An 18,347-nucleotide genomic window follows, 5' to 3' on the forward strand; every position below is an offset into this window, starting at 1 on the left:
TTTGAGCAGAGGCCAGTTGAGACTATGTGGGCATTGGATGAGATGATGTCAGCCAATGAAGAGGACGAGCTAGGAGCAATGACAACTGTGGTGGGAAAAGCTTCACTTCCTGTTATTCTCAGATGTTATAACTTTTAAAGACACTCAGTCAACTTTCATAAAGCTGCACGCTGTTCAGCAGAGGAAACTCATCTCTGAAGCAGAATGGAAAAGAAGAGAGGGATTGGTCATTTAAGGTTTAAATTTAGTCCTTAATACAGATATCAAGTTAAGTTTTCAACAGATATCAAGTGAAATGGCTACTAACAACTCATTGGTTAATGGTAACTTCTTCCAGGGAAAGGTCAAGGTCATCATTGTCCAGATCCTGGTTATGGTTTTTCTCTGCATCAATGTTTTACTCATTCTAACCTTTTTTAAAAAGGAGTGCTTTCATACTACTGCACGTTACATCTTATTTGCTGTTTCATTACTGTCAGATAGTTTGTCGTTATTCACATCTGATGTACTTCTCATACTGGTCCATTTTAATATCACCATACCTGTGTGGGTATGTATTATTATCTCTGTCCTGGTACTTCTGTATTTTACAGTCACACCAGTGACTCTGACAGTAATGACCCTGGAGCGCTATGTGGCCATTTGCATGCCTCTACGCCATGGAGAGCTGTGCTCCACACGTAGGACGATGCACTGTATCCTCATCATTCATGGCCTCAGTTCTATACCCGGCATTATCATTTTCTCCACCTTCTTTGCATCTGTCTCTCTTAGCTTTTATAAACAATATCACATATGTGCAGGGGAGATATTTAGTATAGAAATATGGCAGAAACATCTTAGAACAGCTATTTATCAAATTCAGTTTTTGATTATGTGCATCATCATTGTGTTGTCTTATGTTAAAATACTGAAAGTGGCCAAAGCGGCATCAGGAGAGAATAAAAAGTTAACAAGAAAAGGGCTCAGCACAATTGTTCTTCATGGTTTCCAGCTGCTCCTTTGTCTCATCCAGCTGTGGTGTCCATTCATAGAAGCTGCCATTATTAATTTTAGTGTATTTGAAAATATCAGATACTTTAACTATATTATGTTTTATCTTGCACCAAAATGTCTTAATCCTTTGATTTATGGCCTCAGAGATGAATGTTTTTTCAGTGCACTGAAAAACTATGCTTCTTTTGGCTTTTATAAAACAGATATTAAACAACAAAATAGATAAATTGCATTTTTTGTACATGTATATTTTTTATACATTCATTTATTTTTTTCTGCCAAGGTCTTTTTCTCCAATACACCAATGTTGTTATATACAGTAAGTACCTTGTCCTGTATTGTATTATAATGATATTCATTTTTACTAAAAGCTCTGTACCATGCACACCATACATTGGGTGAGTTGAAATCTCAATTGAATTTTGACATACATTATATGTTTCTTAGATGCTGTGTGCTGTGATTATTATTATGGTGTGATTAAAATATCTAATCTGATTAAATTCATTCTCTGTGGTTAATTAATATGAATTAATTGTGGGCATACATTTTTGTTATGAAAGTATTTAATAGTATTTCAATTTAAATTAATTGTGGCAGATGAGTCAGTCATTGAATAACTGTCATAGTGTAAGGTCAATGCTTCTTTTTTTAGATTAAGAACATTTTTCACTGTCCTTCTGCAGTAATGTTTACAACAATCAAAGATATGACCTAATATGCTGAGGAAATAAAGTTATAAATGCTTCAGCAAGAACAAAGATGGAATTTATAATACAGTCATACTCAGTCAGGTCAACTTACTCAGTTTCGTCTGAACACCTGGTTCAGGCACTGACAGGCTTGACCACACTGGCTGCTAATGTTAGCATTTAAATTTAACTGTAATGATATAAGTTTGTCCTCCTGACACATTTATATTTGACAGATGCTTTTATCCAAAATGAATTACAAGTTAGGTACAAGGCAAAAAAAAACAAAAAAAAAAACAATCTAATTATCACTCAATATTTATTTTTTATATCTTTGGTAACTTGGTAAACTTAGCAGGCTCGACAGTGAAGCCATACTGAAAATGGGCAGCAGGTCAAATTACAGGTAAATAGGAGCAGGCCTGGAGACAAAAGAGCCACAAAGCATGAGATTTCAGGTAGGGACCAGGGAAGGAGATCAGACAGATGGTTTGAGCAGCACAAGAGATCAGTAGTCCATGAGAGTCCAGGTGAGCAGCTGCACGAACGAAGAGGAAAAAGAGACTGAGAAACCGTCCTGCTAATGAGTCAGGTTGAAACTCTGCTTAGAAAGCAGTTAAGATGCTTATAAGAATTTCCTTGATCAGTCCAATTGTCTTACCAAACCTCTCTCTGTCTGTCGTCCTACAAAAGCACACTGGTTCCTTCGCCTGTTCCTGTCATTATGTCACTTTGCAACACTTTTCTACACTTTGTTAAATCTTAATTAACTTTCTAAAAAGCACACTGGTTCCTTCGCCTGTTCCTGTCATTATGTCACTTTGCAACACTTTTCTACACTTTGTTAAATCTTAATAAACTTTCTAAAGTCGGTTCTGTGTGTCTGTCAACTCTTTGGGTCCTGGTACGAAACCTGAGACCTTCAGGTCTAGACTGAAGGCAACAGACAAAACAGGGAGCTTAACTAGAGTGAGTTATCTTACCATAGCAGGGTGCATAACATGGACAGACAAGTTGCAGGTGAGTTGCTAAACTTAGCAGCTTCAAAGTTGTGGCAGGTAAGGAGCTATAGTTTAGCAAGTTCACAACAGGAGCAGGTAAACAGTGCTGGTAACATGTTGACGTCATGGGCAGGAAAGTAGCATGAAGCAGTTATCAGAGTTTCAGCATAAACACAGAGGGACCAACTTTTCACCCTTGCAAGGTGATTAGATAGCACATGGGAGTTTACCCTTCCACTCTACATGCTTATGAACGTGTTCTCCAGGGTATCTTTTGAGCAGAGGCCAGTTGAGACTATGTGGGCATTGGATGAGATGATGTCAGCCAATGAAGAGGACGAGCTAGGAGCAATGACAACTGTGGTGGGAAAAGTTTCACTTCCTGTTATTCTCAGATGTTATAACTTTTAAAGACACTCAGCCAACTTTCATAAAGCTGCACGCTGTTCAGCAGAGGACACTCATCTCTGAAACAGAATGGAACAGAAGGGAGGGATTGGTAATTTAAGGTTTACACTACAGAGAAATTTCACTGTTTCTCTTTAGGAAAAACTATTACATTTTCTTTTAACAGATATAAAGTTAAATAGCTACTAACAACTCATTGGTTAATGGTAACTTCTTCCAGGGAAAGGTCAAGGTCATTATTGTCCAGATCCTGGTTATGGTTTTTCTCTGCATCAATGTTTTACTCATTCTAACCTTTTTTAAAAAGGAGTGCTTTCATACTACTGCACGTTACATCTTATTTGCTGTTTCATTACTGTCAGATAGTTTGTTGTTATTCACATCTGATGTACTTCTCATACTGGTCCATTTTAATATCACCATACCTGTGTGGGTATGTATTATTATCTCTGTCCTGGTACTTCTGTATTTTACAGTCACACCAGTGACTCTGACAGTAATGACCCTGGAGCGCTATGTGGCCATTTGCATGCCTCTACGCCACGGAGAGCTGTGCTCCACACGTAGGACGATGCACTGTATCCTCATCATTCATGGCCTCAGTTCTATACCTTGCATTTTTATTTTCTCCACCTTCTTTGCATCTGCCTCCATTAACTTTTATAAACAATATCATATATGTACAGTGGAGATATTTAGTATTGAAATACTGCAGAGTCATCTTAGAACAGCTATTTATCAAATTCAGTTTTTGATTATGTGCATCATCATTGTGTTGTGTTATGTTAAAATACTTAAAGTGGCCAAAGCTGCATCAGGAGAGGATAAAAAGTTAACAAGAAATGGGCTCAGTACAGTTGTTCTTCATGGTTTCCAGCTGCTGCTTTGTCTCATCCAGCTGTGGTGTCCATTCATAGAAGCTGTCATTCTTAATTTTAGTGTATATGACAGTATCAGGTACTTTGACTATATTATGTTTTGTCTTGCACCAAAATGTCTGAGTCCTCTGATTTATGGTCTCAGAGATGAATGTTTTTTCAGTGCACTGAAAAACTATGCTTCTTTTGGCTTTTATAAAACAGATATTATACAACAAAATAGATAAATTGCATTTTTTGTATGCATATAGATATATTCTGCCAAAGTATTTTTCTCCAATACACCAATGCTGTTATATCCAGTACTTTGTCCCGTATTATATATTAATAATAATATTGATTTTTAATACAAGCTCTGTACCATTCACACTATACATTGGGTGAGTTGAAATAGCAATTGTATTGTTACATGCATTATATGTTTCTTAAATGCGACTTGCTGTGATTATTATAAATGGCGTCAAGTGATTAAAATATCAAATCTGATTAAATTCATGCTCAGTGATTAAATAATATAAATTAATTACATGCATACATTTTTGTTATGAAAGTATTTAATAGTTTTTTAATCAAAATAAATTGTGGCAGATGAGTCAGTCATTGAATGTCATGGTGTAAGGTCAGTGCTTCTTTTTTTAGATTAAGATTATTTTTCACCGTCCTTGTGTAGTAATGGTCTCCAGGACAAGTCTAGTGTCTCGTTGATAATACTGCAGCCTCACTTCAAACAGTACTCAATACTATTGCTCCTCTGAAAAAAAGGGTAGTGAATCAGCAGAAGCTAGCTCCATGGTTCACAAATTCACAAATCCGTAGCTTACAGCAGAAATCTAGTAAGCTGGAAAGGAGGTGGTGTTCCATTAATTTAGATTAATCTTGCGTAGCCTGGAAAGATACTTTAATAATGAATTTTGAGCCCTACGTAAAGCTAGAACCACATATTACTCATTAATATGTGGTTACTCATTAATAGAGGTAAGTAACTATTACAGAAAATATTGATCAGATCCTCCCTGCATACGGCATAGATGGTCTCATATACAATAGCTCTAGATTCATTTGTAAGGCCACACTCAACTGCTTCCTCCCCATAGATCATTCTGAATTAATATCAGCAATTAATTCATCTAAACCATTAACATGTCTCTTAGACCCCATCCCGACTAGACTGCTTAAAGTTGTCTTACCTTGGATCAGCCATATTAGAGCAGATCAATCTATCCTTACAAACAGGTTATGTACCACAGGCTTTTAAGGTTGCCGTAGTCAAACCCCTACTCAAAAAGTCTTAGTAAATTGTAGACCCTTTATCTCAACAAATTCTTAAAAAGGTAGTTTCTAAGCAATTATGTAAACACCTGCGCAGGAATAACTTGTATGAAGATAACCCAGTAAGGATTTAGAGTAGATTATAGTACAGAAACAGCACTGGTATAGGTCACTAACCATCCTCTATTAGCACCAGACAATGGACTACTCTCTGTGCTTGTCTTGTTAGATCTCAGTGCTGCATTCAACACTATAGATCACAACATTTTATTAGACAGACTGGAACCTGTCATCTGGGTTAAAGGAACAGCACCAGGCTGGTTTAAATCATATCTATCAGAGAGATTCCAGTCTGGTTATGTTAATGATGAGTCTTCCATACATACCAATTTTAGTTATGGAGTTCCACAAGGTTCTGTGCTTGGACCAATCCTTTTCACTCTATATATGTCCCCCTCTTTTCCCAATATTGCTAGGAAACACTATAAATTTCCATTGCTATGCAGATGATACGCAGGTATATTTATCTATGAAACCAGAAGAAACTAATCAAATAACCAAAGTTTAAACATGCTTAAAAGACATAAAGGCCCAGATGTCCTCCAATTTACTACTCCCAAATTCAGACAAGACGGGTTATTTAGTTTGGTCCTAAAAACTTGACTTAGTATTGGTCTCAAGTAACACTGTAAAAAAAATCTCAAAGTTATCTTTGACCAGGATATCTCCTTTACTTCATAAATAAAAGCAATCTTTAGAACGGCCTTTTTGCACCTGAGAAACATTGTTAAAATTAGGAGCATCCTGTCCCAAAATGTTGCTGAAAAACTAGTTCCATGCATTTGTTACTTCCAGGCTGGACTATTGTAATTCATTATTAATAGGATGTCCTAATAACTCCAGTTAATCCAAAATGCTGCAGCCAGAGTTCTGACTGGAATAAGCAAGAGAGATCATATTTCTCCTACATTAGCTTTTCTCCATTGGCTCCCTGTAAAATCCAGAATTTAATTTAAAATTCTTCTCCTCACATATAAATCACTTAATAATCAAGCTCCATCTTATCTTAAAGACCTCATAGTTCCATATTTTCCTAGCAGAACTCTAACTAGCTATCGAGCTCCTCTTCTGTGGAACCAGCTCCCAGTTCAGGATCAGGAGGCAGACACCCTCTCTACATTTAAGACTGGACTTAAAACGTTCCTTTTTTATAAAGCTTATAGTTAGAGATGGATCAGGTGAAAATACACAGCATGCCGGGTGCCAGGCTGAAACAGTGACAATCTCTTAGTTATGCTGATATAGGTTAGTCTGCTGGGGGACCTCTACTGATAAACTGAGCTCCTCTCCTCTTTCCTTTCTCCTGTATCAATGCAAATGCCACCATTGCATGTCTTCTCTCTCCTGTAGTTGTGTTTCCTCCTCTCTGTCTCCCTCTCTCTGTACTTTTTTGCAGGTATCCTCGGCCTGGAGCTGTATATCTCCAGAATCCAGTTGACCTGCCCAATGTTCTTGCTGCTTGTTGTTGTCTTTATTGCCTGCTGTTCTTTTCTCTTTCCTCTTTTCACTCACCCCAACCGGTCGAGGCAGATAGCCGCCCACTATGAACCTGGTTCTGCTGGAGGTTTCTTCCTCTAAAGGGAGTTTTTCCTCTCCACTGTTGCCCAAAGCTTGCTCAAATAGGTTTGTTGGGTTTTCTATGTAATTTTTTATACAATTATACTCTGTAAGATCTTAAACATTACACTATAAATTGCCTTAAGATGACTTGTGAAAAAAATTGAATTGAATTGAACAATCAAAGATATGACCTAATATGCTGAGGAAATTAAGTTAAAAATGCTTCAGCAAATACAATGATAGAATTCATGATACAGTGATACACAATCAAGTCAACTTACTCAGTTTCGCCTGAAGCCTGGTTCTTGGATTAAGTTGGAGCTATATTATCCTTAATTATTATGTATTTATTCATATTGTTTATAGCTTTGTTGCTATAATTCTGAGGAGTTTGAGGATTGATTAATTTCTTGTCTTGCCTGTCTTTTAAGAAAGGTCAGGTATGCATATGCAGCCAGATTTAGCTGTAATTATGTAACTGTTCTTCCTCTTTATACATTTACATTTGGCAGATGCTTTAATCCAAAGTGAGTTACAAGTTAGGTACAAGGCAAGCAAAAAATCTAATTATTACTAAATATTTATTTACTTTTATGTCTTTGGTATCTTGGCAACATAGCAGGCTAGACAGTGAAGCCATACTGTAAATGGGCAGCAGGTCAAAAAACAGGTGAGGGATATTAGGTAGAAAATCAGGAACAGGAAAAATAGGAGCAGTTCAGGTGGGCAGCTGCAGAAATGAAGAGAAAAAAGAGACTGTGCTGCTAATGATTCAGGTTGAAACTTTTAGATCAACAGAAGAAGCGGCTGGGGAGATGGGTGGACAAGAAGGGCATTCAAGAGACAGTTGAGGTGATTTGGGCATTGGATTAGATGACAACAGTCAATAAAGGGGATGAGCTAAGAGCAGTGACAGCCCTTTGGGGAGCAGAGCTTCACTTGGTGTTATTCTTAGATGCTAATCACACTAAGTCATTTCTTATAAGGCTGCACAGAGCTCAGCAGAAGATATTCATCTCTGGACCACAGTGGAGGATTTGGTAAACTCCTGCATTCAAATCATAGCTCAGATAAACGTCACTGGTATTATTTGGTTAAAAGAAATCTGATTTTGAATTAACAAAGTAATGTCACTTTTTACTGGTGATTCAAACACCTTTGCTTAGAAAGCAGTTTTTAAGATACGTATATGGATTTTAACGACTCATTGGCTGACGGTGATGTCTTGCAGGGAAACATCAAGATCATTATTGTCCAGATCCTGGTAATGATTTTTCTCTGCATCAACCTTTTACTCATTCTAACCTTTTTTAAAAAGGAGTGCTTTCATACTACTGCACGTTACATCTTATTTGCTGTTACACTGCTGTCAGATAGTTTGTTGTTATGTATGTCTGATGTTCTCGTCATCGTGGTCTATTATAATATCACCATCCCAGTGTGGTTATGTATTATTATCTCTGTCCTAGTAATTCTGTGTTTTACAGTCACACCAGTGACTCTGACAGTAATGACACTGGAGCGCTATGTGGCCATTTGCATGCCTCTACGCCACGGAGAGCTGTGCTCCACACGTAGGACGATGCACTGTATCCTCATCATTCATGGCCTCAGTTCTATACCCGGCATTATCATTTTCTCCACCTTCTTTGCATCTGTCTCTCTTAGCTTTTATAAACAATATCACATATGTGCAGTGGAGATATTTAGTATTGACATATGGCAGAGTCATCTTAGAACAGCTATTTATCAGATCCAGTTTTTGATTATGTGCATCATCATTGTTTTGTCTTATGTTAAAATACTGAAAGTGGCCAAAGCGGCATCAGGAGAGAATAAAAAGTTAACAAGAAAAGGGCTCAGCACAGTTGTTCTTCATGGTTTCCAGCTGCTGCTTTGTCTCATCCAGCTGTGGTGTCCATTCATAGAAGTTGCCATTCTTAATTTTAGTTTATTTAAAACTATCAGGTACGTTAACTATATTATGTTTTATCTTGCACCAAAATGTCTGAGTCCTCTGATTTATGGTCTCAGAGATGAATGTTTTTGCAATGCTCTGAAAACCTATGCCTTCACTGGCCTATACAAAAAAAAATGTAATTTTACAAATTAGATAAAGAAAGAATAAATAAAGGTGAAAATAGTATATGAATTACAAATTACAGTAACTGTTTTTGGTTTCATGTGTGCATTATATTTTCTGTATCTATCGGTATCAGTGCTGCTGCATACTGTAAATAGCTCTCAAGATATACATATATATATTATATACATATGTATATGTATATAATGTAATAATATTTAGTCAGGTGAATGGTAGCCATCTGTCATAATGTTTCTACCCATAGTGCAACTTAGTTGTGGCTTCAGTGGGTAAATACAGCATTTTACTTCACTAATACTGTTTGCATCCCTGTTTTAAGGCTGTAGTGTCTAAGTGATAAATCATTTTACTGTTATTCCACAGTGACACATATAATATTAGTACTTGCTTTTCTTTTTTTAAAGACAGTGTGCTTCTTTGCTTAGCTGGGAGAATTCAGATCAGTTTTTTTAATCCAGAGCTCTGAAACATGCATACACTGTCTGAGATTACAGTAGATGTCTAATAAAGTCTGACATGCACGTTTCCTTGATGCTACATTGTTGTTTTTATATGTTGTCCACAAGTTCAAAATTTTTTAAATCTTTATTAAAACAATAGCCAGTTGATCCAATGTAATAAAAGGGGCAATTTTGTACTAATAAGTCTAATAAGTTACGAGATACTATCTCTAGTTGCTGATGATTTTTCTCTACATCAACTTTTTACTCATTCTAACCTTTTTTAAAAAGGAGTGCTTTCAGACTACTGCATGTTACATCTTACTTTCTGTTACATTGCTGTCAGATAGTTTATTGTTATTCTTGATTGATGTACTCGTTATATTTGTTCATTTTAATATAATTATCCCCTTGTGGTCATGTATCATTATCAATGTTCCAGTAGTTCTACAGTGGCAAGAAAAACTTTGTGAACCTTTTGGAATTTCATGGTTTTCTGCATTAATTTGTCACAATAATAGAAAAACACTGTCTGCTTAAAACAATAGTACACAAACATTATATGTTTTCATGTTTTTATTGAATATAACATGTAAACATTCACAGTGCAGGGTGGAAAAAGTATGTGAACCTTTGGACTCATTAACTGCTTGACCCTCCTTTGGCAGCAATAACCTCAACCAAACGTTTCCTGTAGTTGCAGATCAGACCTACGCAACGATCTGGAGTCATTTTGGACCACTCCTCTTCACAAAACTGTTTCAGTGTAGCAATATTCTTGGGATGTCTGGTGTGAATCGCACTCTTAAGGTCATGCCACAGCATTTCAATCGGGTTGAGGTCGGGCCCGACTGGGCCACTCCAGAAGGTTGTATTTTGTTCTGTTGAAGCTATTCTTTTGTTGAATTACTTGTATGCTTTGGGTCATTGTCCTGTTGCATCACCCATCCTCTGTGGAGCTTCAGTTGGTGGACAGATGGTCTTACGTTTTCCTCCAAAATGTCTTGATAAACTCCGGAATTAATTTTTCCATCAATGACAACAATCCGTCCAGGCCCTGAGGCAGCAAAGCAGCCCCAAACCATGATGCTCCCTCTGCCATATTTTACAGTGGGGATGAGGTTTTGATGTTGGTGTGCTGTGCCTTTTTTTCTCCACACATAGTGTTGTGCGTTTTTTCCAAACAATTCAATTTTAGTTTCATCTGTCCACAGAATTTTTTGCCAGTAGTGCTGTGGAACATCCAGGTGCTCTTTTGAAAACTTCAGACTTGCTGCAATATTTTTTTGGGATGTACTCCATTCTTGTTTGATGTTTTCCTTATTGTAGATGTGTCAACAAAAATGTTAGCATGTGCCAGAGATTTCTGTAAGTCTTTACCTGACACACTAGAATTCTTCTTTACCTCATTCAGCATTCTGCGTTGTGCTCTTGCAGTCATCTTTACAGGACGACCACGCCTAGGGAGAGTAGCGACAGTGCTGAACTTTCTCCATTTGTAGACAGTCTATCTTTCCATGGACACATGAATATCAAGGCTTTTGGAGATACTTTTGTAACCCTTTCCAGCTTCATGCAAGTCAACAATTCTTGATCGTAGGTCTTCTGAGAGCTCTTTTCTGCGAGGCATGTTTCACATCAGGCAGTGCTTCTTGAAACCAGTAAACCCAAAACTGGTGTGTGTTTTTAAAGGGCACGTCAGCTTTCAGCAACACATCCAATATCATCACACTGATTGGACTCAAGGTTGGCTCACTCCTGGCTCCAATTAGCTCTTGTAGAAGTCATTAGGCTAGGGGTTCACATAGTTTTTCCACCCTGCACTGTGAGTGTTTACATATTATGTTCAATAAAAATATGAAAACATATAATGTTTGTGTAGTATTATTTTAAGCAGACTGTGTTTTTCTATTGTTGTGACTTAGATGAAGATCGGAGCACATATTATGACAAATTAATGCAGAAAACCATGAAATTCCAAAAGGTTCACAAAGTTTTTCTTGTCACTGTATATCTTACAGTCCCACCAGTTACTCTGACAGTAATGACCCTAAAACGCTAAGTGGCCATTTGCATGCCTCTGCACCACGTAGAGCTGTGCTCCACAAGCAGTACTCTGCATTCTATCCTCATTATTCATAGCATAAGCTCTGTACCCGGCATTATTATTTTTTTCCACCTTCTTTGCATCAGCATCCTTTAATCAGCATTGGCTCAGGCTGTGTAGAAAGAGGCTTGGATGCTAGCTTGGTTTCTGGAACTGCACGATTAGTGAGTGGTGAACTGGGAGCACTGGTCCTTGTTTCATCCATTCGGTGCTTCCGAAAGCTATTATCCACCCACTGGGCCAAGTCCAAAAGGGCCTGCAAGCTTTTGGCTTTGCAGTGGAGGGTTAGGACGTCCTTCTCATGATCAGTGTGCCCCCAGTAAAAGATAACCATTAGCACCTTCTCCATCCAGCCACAATTGGCGGCTGCTGTCCTGAACTTGTTAAATTATGTAGTCCACCATGGGTCTGGACCCCTGGGTAAAGGTCTGCATGGTCCAGAACTGAATAAGTCAAAACTATTGCAAAATTCTGTCTTACTGGACCACTCTGATGTGGCCCACTTCCTGGGTAGCACTGTGAGTGGGGTAGGCTTCAGTGGGGTAGGCTGAGGGTTGAAGCTCGAAAACCAGTTCACATTTCTTTTGAAATGGTTGGTTTCTTTCCTGGTTCTCCTCCATAACATTCAGGAGGAGGGACAGGTTGTTTCTTCTCTGTTTCCATCAAGCACTTGTGGAAAAGAGAGAGGTGGGTGTTAAAACGAAGCGTTTCGGCCACTATCGTACCTTGGCCATGGTGGTGCTGACTGATGAGCAATGTAATGGAAAAACAAAAATGGAAAAAACAAAAAGCGTAGATGTCCCCGGAATTACGACAACAAACAATCATTACACTAACTCAGACACCCAAGTACCAGGGTCTGTAATCCAAGGCAGAGTTTGATAGTTCAATCCAGGTCCGTTATCCAAGGTGACAGGTAGTCTGAGATAGTCCTGAGAGAGCAGAGTCTAGAGAGGCAGAGCACAGGTCTGAGCTTAGTGCAATGACAGCCCTGTTATTTTTGGCTGTTGTATCCTTTAAAGTCGCAGTCACAGCCCTCTCTTTCTCACAGACAGTAATGGCACTTCAGCAGCGCTTTAAACTTAAAAAACTTGTGCTTAGAAAACAGATAAGTTAAATGGCTCCTAACAACTCACTGGTCATTGAAGATTTATTGCAGCAAAACATTAGACTTAATATTGTGCAGGTCCTGATAATGATTTTTCTTTGCATCAACTTCTTGCTCATTCTAACCTTTTTTAAAAAGGAGTGCTTTCACACTACTGCACGTTACATCTTATTTGCTATTACATTACTGTCAGATAGCTGCATTTTATCTCTGACTGATATTCTCTTAATCCTTGTCCATTTTAATATTTCTATTCCTGTGTGGTTATGTATTATTATCTCTCTTCCTGTACTTTTGTGCATTACAGTCACACCAGTTACTCTGACAGCAATGGTCCTAGAACGCTATGTGGCCATTTGCATGCCACTACGACATGGAGAGCTGTGCTCCTCCCGCAGTATGATGCATTGTATCCTCATCATTCATAGCATAAGCTCTGTTCCCTGCATTATCATTTTCTCCACTTTTTTTGCATCAGCTTCCATTAACTTTTATAAACAATATCACATGTGTTCAGTGAAAATCTTTGACATATCACAGAGTCATCTTAGAACAGCTATTTATCAAATTCAGTTTTTGATTATGTGCATCATCATTGTTTTGTCTTATGTTAAAATACTGAAAGTAGCCAAAGCTGCATCAGGAGAGGATAGAAGGTTAACAAGAAAAGGGCTCAAAACAGTTGTTCTTCATAGTTTCCAACTGCTCCTTTGTCTCATTCAGCTGTGGTATCCATTCATCGAAGCTGCCATACTTAATTTTAGAGTATATGAAAATGTCAGGTACGTTAACTATATTATGTTTTATCTTGCACCAAAATGTCTGAGTCCTCTGATTTATGGTCTCAAAGATGAATGTTTTTTTAGGGCGCTAAAAACATATAACTTATTTGTCTTGTATAAAAGAAATACCAAATAAGATCCCTTGCATTTTGCTTATATGTGTGCAATTTACGTATGTAACAGGGATGACATTGTCAAATTATTGGTAGACTTATGTCATAAGGTTTTTACACATAGTGCAACATATGGCTTAAGTAGGGAAATACAACATTTTATTTAATCATCTATTACTGTATGCATCACTGTGTTGTGTTATTAAGCTATATTAGTTGTTTTCTAAGTGCTGATATTTGTATTTTAAGACTTAGTTGACACAAATCAGATGTTGTTTCTAAATCTCAAATTTATTTTGCTGATAGTGTCCCACAAGATGGGAATGCATATCATATATAATAAATATTTAAATGCTTTATTTGTCTCCTAAACTCTACATTCTGTCATTATTATCACGGTCTCCAGCACTATATCGTGTCAGGATAACGATCATTTCCGACCACTTGCACAACCAACACTCCAAATCACTGCAGGCCATGGAAAAGTGCCCTGTTATGTGACCTGATCTTCAACAACATTACAAAGATCAAACAAACACAGACCTTCTACTGCAGAAAACCCACTTTTTAGAGTGATCCAGTCAGAGGCCTGACCACAACACAAGAGAGATGCTGTGGAATGACCTAAAGAGATCGATTTATACCTGCCGTCCTAGGACCATGGTTGAGCTGAAGCACTTCTGTAAAGATGAGTGGTTAAAGTTCCTCCTGTACATTATGCAGGTCTAATTCACAGTACAGGAAGCACTTGCTTGAGCTTATTGCTGCAGAAGGTTTTTCAAAACGTTCCAACAGCTGAGCTTGTCTGTAAATCACTTTTCTATAATCATGTAAACTAAGCTGTTGTTGTATTATTATAGTACTTTGTATTTGAGGTGATATTATGTTACTGTTGTTCGGCCTTCTGCTGCATTTCATGTTAAGTTTTAAAGTTTTACATAAACTAATTATAGACCGAACTGGATGATCAGTGGGTGGTGAACTGGAAGAAAGAAAACTGGTCTTGGAGGACCAGGATCCCTTTGTATCATCCAGTTGGCTCTCCCAAAAGCTATTATCCACCCACTGGGCCAGGTCCATAAGGTCCTACAAGCTTTTGGGTTCACAATTGAGGGTTAGGATGTCCTTCTCACTATTAGTGAGGCCCCAGTAAAAGATATCCATTACCACCTTCTCCATCCAGCCACAGTCGGTGGCTGCTGTCCTGAACTTGTTAAATTATGTAGTCCACCATGGGTCTGGACCTCTGGGTAAAGGTCTGTATGGTTAAAGTCCAGAACTAAATAAGTCAAAACTATTGCAACACTCTGTCTTACTGGACCACTCTGATGTGGCCCACTTCCTGGGTAGCAGTGGAAATAATTTAGGCAACTTTTGCTTTTTGAGTGGGGTAGGCTTAGGGTTGAAGCATGAAAAGCAGTTCATATTTTGTATGGAGCGGTTGGTTCTCTCCTGGTTCTCCTCCATAACATTCAGGAGGAGGGACACATGATTCCTTCTCTGTTTCCATCAAGCTCTTGTGGAAAAGAGAAAGGTGGGTGTTAAAATGAAGCATGACATTGAATGGCTTTTTTTGACCGAAGTTCGTCACTATCGTACCTTGGCCATGGTGGCTTTGGCTGGGTCCATCCGGCCAGATTGTACTGTAATGGTTAGGTTAGTGTGAACCCGATTAAAATGCCAGACATTTTGGTGGGCAATGAGAAAAAAACACAAAGTAACAACAAACAAACAAACAAACAACAAACAAAAAAACAAGAGATACAAACTCGATAACCAAAGTGAAAAACAAAAAGCGTAGTCATCATCATTCCAATAACCCAAACACCCAGGTACCAGGGTCTGTAATCCAAGGCGGGGTTTGATAGTTCAATCCAGGTCCGTTATCCAAGGTGACAGGTAGTCTGAGATAGTCCTGAGAGAGCAGAGTCTAGAGAGGCAGAGCACAGGTCTGAGTGCAATGACAGCCCTGTTATTTTTGGCTGTTGTATCCTTTAAAGTCACACTCACAGCCCTCTCTCTCTCACAGGGGTACACAGAGCACAGCACAAGACATTCATCTCTGGAAGTGAATGGAGGTTTAAGCGAACTGCTGTATTTAAAACAAAGCTCCTTTGAGAAACTTCACTGTTATCATTTTGTAAAAAAAACATGTAATGTAGACAGACAGTAATGGCACTTCAGCAGCGCTTTAAACTTAAAAAACTTGTGCTTAGAAAACAGATAAGTTAAATGGCTCCTAACAACTCACTGGTCATTGAAGATTTATTGCAGCAAAACATTAGACTTAATATTGTGCAGGTCCTGATAATGATTTTTCTTTGCATCAACTTCTTGCTCATTCTAACCTTTTTTAAAAAGGAGTGCTTTCACACTACTACACGTTACATCTTATTTGCTATTACATTACTGTCAGATAGCTGCATTTTATCTCTGACTGATATTCTCTTAATCCTTGTCCATTTTAATATTTCTATTCCTGTGTGGTTATGTATTATTATCTCTCTTCCTGTACTTTTGTGCATTACAGTCACACCAGTTACTCTGACAGCAATGGTCCTAGAACGCTATGTGGCCATTTGCATGCCACTACGACATGGAGAGCTGTGCTCCTCCCGCAGTATGATGCATTGTATCCTCATCATTCATAGCATAAGCTCTGTACCCTGCATTATCATTTTCTCCACTTTTTTTGCATCAGCTTCCATTAACTTTTATAAACAATATCACATGTGTTCAGTGGAAATCTTTGACATTTCACAGAGTCATCTTAGAACAGCTATTTATCAAATTCAGTTTTTGATTATGTGCATCATCATTGTTTTGTCTTATGTTAAAATACTGAAAGTAGCCAAAGCTGCATCAGGAGAGGATAAAAGGTTAACAAGAAAAGGGCTCAAAACAGTTGTTCTTCATAGTTTCCAACTGCTCCTTTGTCTCATCCAGCTGTGGTATCCATTCATAGAAGCTGCCATACTTAATTTTAGAGTATATGAAAATGTCAGGTACGTTAACTATATTATGTTTTATCTTGCACCAAAATGTCTGAGTCCTCTGATTTATGGTCTCAAAGATGAATGTTTTTTTAGGGCGCTAAAAACATATAACTTATTTGTCTTGTATAAAAGAAATACCAAATAAGATCCCTTGCATTTTGCTTATATGTGTGCAATGTACGTATGTAACAGGGATGACATTGTAATATTCTTGGCATACATTTGTCATAAGGTTTTTACACATAGTTCAACACAGTTATGGCTTAAGTAGGGAAATACAACTTTGTATTTAATCATCTAATTCTAGTACTAGTACATCTACATCTCTTAATTTATTTTTGCTAGCTTTTGTTCTAGCTCTGGAATATTCATACACTGTTCATGTTGATATTCATAATAAATATCTACATGCACTATAAGTCTCCTAAACTCTACATTCTGTCATTATTATCACGGTCTTCAGCCTGACTTGGTTTAATAATATTTGATATATACTCTGTGTGATTTTGCCTCTCTCTTCCTCATGGTCACTTTCCATTAGTCAACTTTATCAGTTTATTAACCTGTGCTTCCTGGTTTCCTCTAAATTCAATTCAATTTTATTTGTTTAACGCCAAAACACAGTAGTATAGCAGGAGTATAATTGTATAAAAATCCTATTTGAGCAAGCTTTAGGCAACAGTTGAGAGGAAAAACTCCCTTTAGAGTAAAAAACCTCCAACAGAACCAGGCTCATGGTGGGTGCCTCGACCGGTTGGGGTGAGTGGAAAGAGGAGAGAGAAAAGAAAAGCAGGAAAGTTTTAAGTCTTGTAAATGTAGAGAGGGTGTCTGCCTCCCAATCCTGAACTGGGACCTGGTTCCACAGGAAAGGAGCTTGATAGCTAGTTAGAGTTCTGCTGGGAAAATATGGTACTGTGAGGTCTTCAAGATAAGATAGAGCCTGATTATTAAGTGCCTTTATATATGAAGAGAAGTTTTTAATAAATAACAATTGTCCAATCTGAAAAGTAACAAATGCATGGACTAGTTTTCCAGCATCACTTTAGGACAGGATGCTGTGCATGACAGACTCATTAACATGCACAAACTGGAATCTACCTGATTGATACGATTTTAGCCACCCTAGTGGTGTTTCTTTAATTCCAATTACTTGTTCCAGTCTGTGTAATAAAATGTTGTGATCTATAGTGTTGAATGCAGCACTAAGATCTAACAAGACGAGTATAGAGAGTAGTCCATTGTTTGATGCTAATAGAAGATAGTAAGTGACATTTTACAGTGTTGTTTCTGTACTATGATGTATTTGGATTGTATTAATTTTAGAGATAAAGGGCATACTGGATACTGGTCTACAATTTACTAAAACCCCTGAGTCCAGAGTAAGCTTTTTGAGTAGGGGTTTGACTACAGCAACCTTCAAAGCCTGTGGTACATAGCCTATTTGTAAGGATAGATTGATCTGATCTAATATGGACGTGCTGATCAAATGTAAGACAACTTTGAGCAGTCCAGTCTGGATGGCGTCTAAGAGTCATGTTGATGGTTTAGATGAATGAATTACTGGAATTAACTCAGAATGATCTACCAGGAGGAAGCAGTCTAAGTACGAGTGTTTACAAATGAATCTAGACCCACTGTACATACGAAAACGATCCATGCCAGGAGAATCAGATATATTATTTCTGTAATAGTTACAATTTTATTTGTAAAAAAAATTGAATGAAATCATTGCTGCTAAGAGTTAAGGGGATACTAGCTTCGACAGAGCTGTGGCTCTTTGTCAGCCTGGCTATAGTTCTCAAAAGAAACCTGGGGTTGTTCTTACCTGCCTCT

At 37.8% G+C, this 18,347-nt stretch overlaps 5 protein-coding genes across 5 annotated transcripts; all 5 read left to right on the top strand.

The window, feature by feature from the left end:
• Positions 1-295: 295 nt before the first annotated feature.
• Positions 296-1,222, top strand: LOC113171111 (odorant receptor 131-2-like). Its single transcript, XM_026373492.1, has one exon. The coding sequence runs from the start codon at positions 296-298 to the stop codon at positions 1,220-1,222; it is 927 nt and encodes a 308-aa protein (XP_026229277.1).
• Positions 1,223-2,689: 1,467 nt separating this feature from the next.
• LOC113171119 (odorant receptor 131-2-like) lies at positions 2,690-4,202 on the top strand. Its single transcript, XM_026373504.1, has 2 exons — positions 2,690-2,708; positions 3,280-4,202. Exons 1-2 carry the CDS (start codon positions 2,690-2,692, stop codon positions 4,200-4,202), a joined length of 942 nt encoding a protein of 313 aa, XP_026229289.1.
• Positions 4,203-8,053: 3,851 nt separating this feature from the next.
• On the top strand, positions 8,054-9,301 carry LOC113171129 (odorant receptor 131-2-like). The gene is made up of 2 exons (XM_026373514.1): positions 8,054-8,960; positions 9,288-9,301. The coding sequence occupies exons 1-2, from the start codon at positions 8,054-8,056 to the stop codon at positions 9,299-9,301; spliced, it is 921 nt and encodes a 306-aa protein (XP_026229299.1).
• Positions 9,302-12,632: 3,331 nt separating this feature from the next.
• On the top strand, positions 12,633-13,541 carry LOC113171139 (odorant receptor 131-2-like). The gene has a single exon (XM_026373525.1). It carries the CDS (start codon positions 12,633-12,635, stop codon positions 13,539-13,541), a length of 909 nt encoding a protein of 302 aa, XP_026229310.1.
• Positions 13,542-15,750: 2,209 nt separating this feature from the next.
• Positions 15,751-16,659, top strand: LOC113171148 (odorant receptor 131-2-like). The gene has a single exon (XM_026373536.1). The coding sequence runs from the start codon at positions 15,751-15,753 to the stop codon at positions 16,657-16,659; it is 909 nt and encodes a 302-aa protein (XP_026229321.1).
• Positions 16,660-18,347: the final 1,688 nt, after the last annotated feature.

The sequence above is a fragment of the Anabas testudineus genome, chromosome 13 (genome assembly GCF_900324465.2).
Source record: "Anabas testudineus chromosome 13, fAnaTes1.2, whole genome shotgun sequence".
Classification (NCBI taxonomy): Eukaryota; Metazoa; Chordata; class Actinopteri; order Anabantiformes; family Anabantidae; genus Anabas; species Anabas testudineus.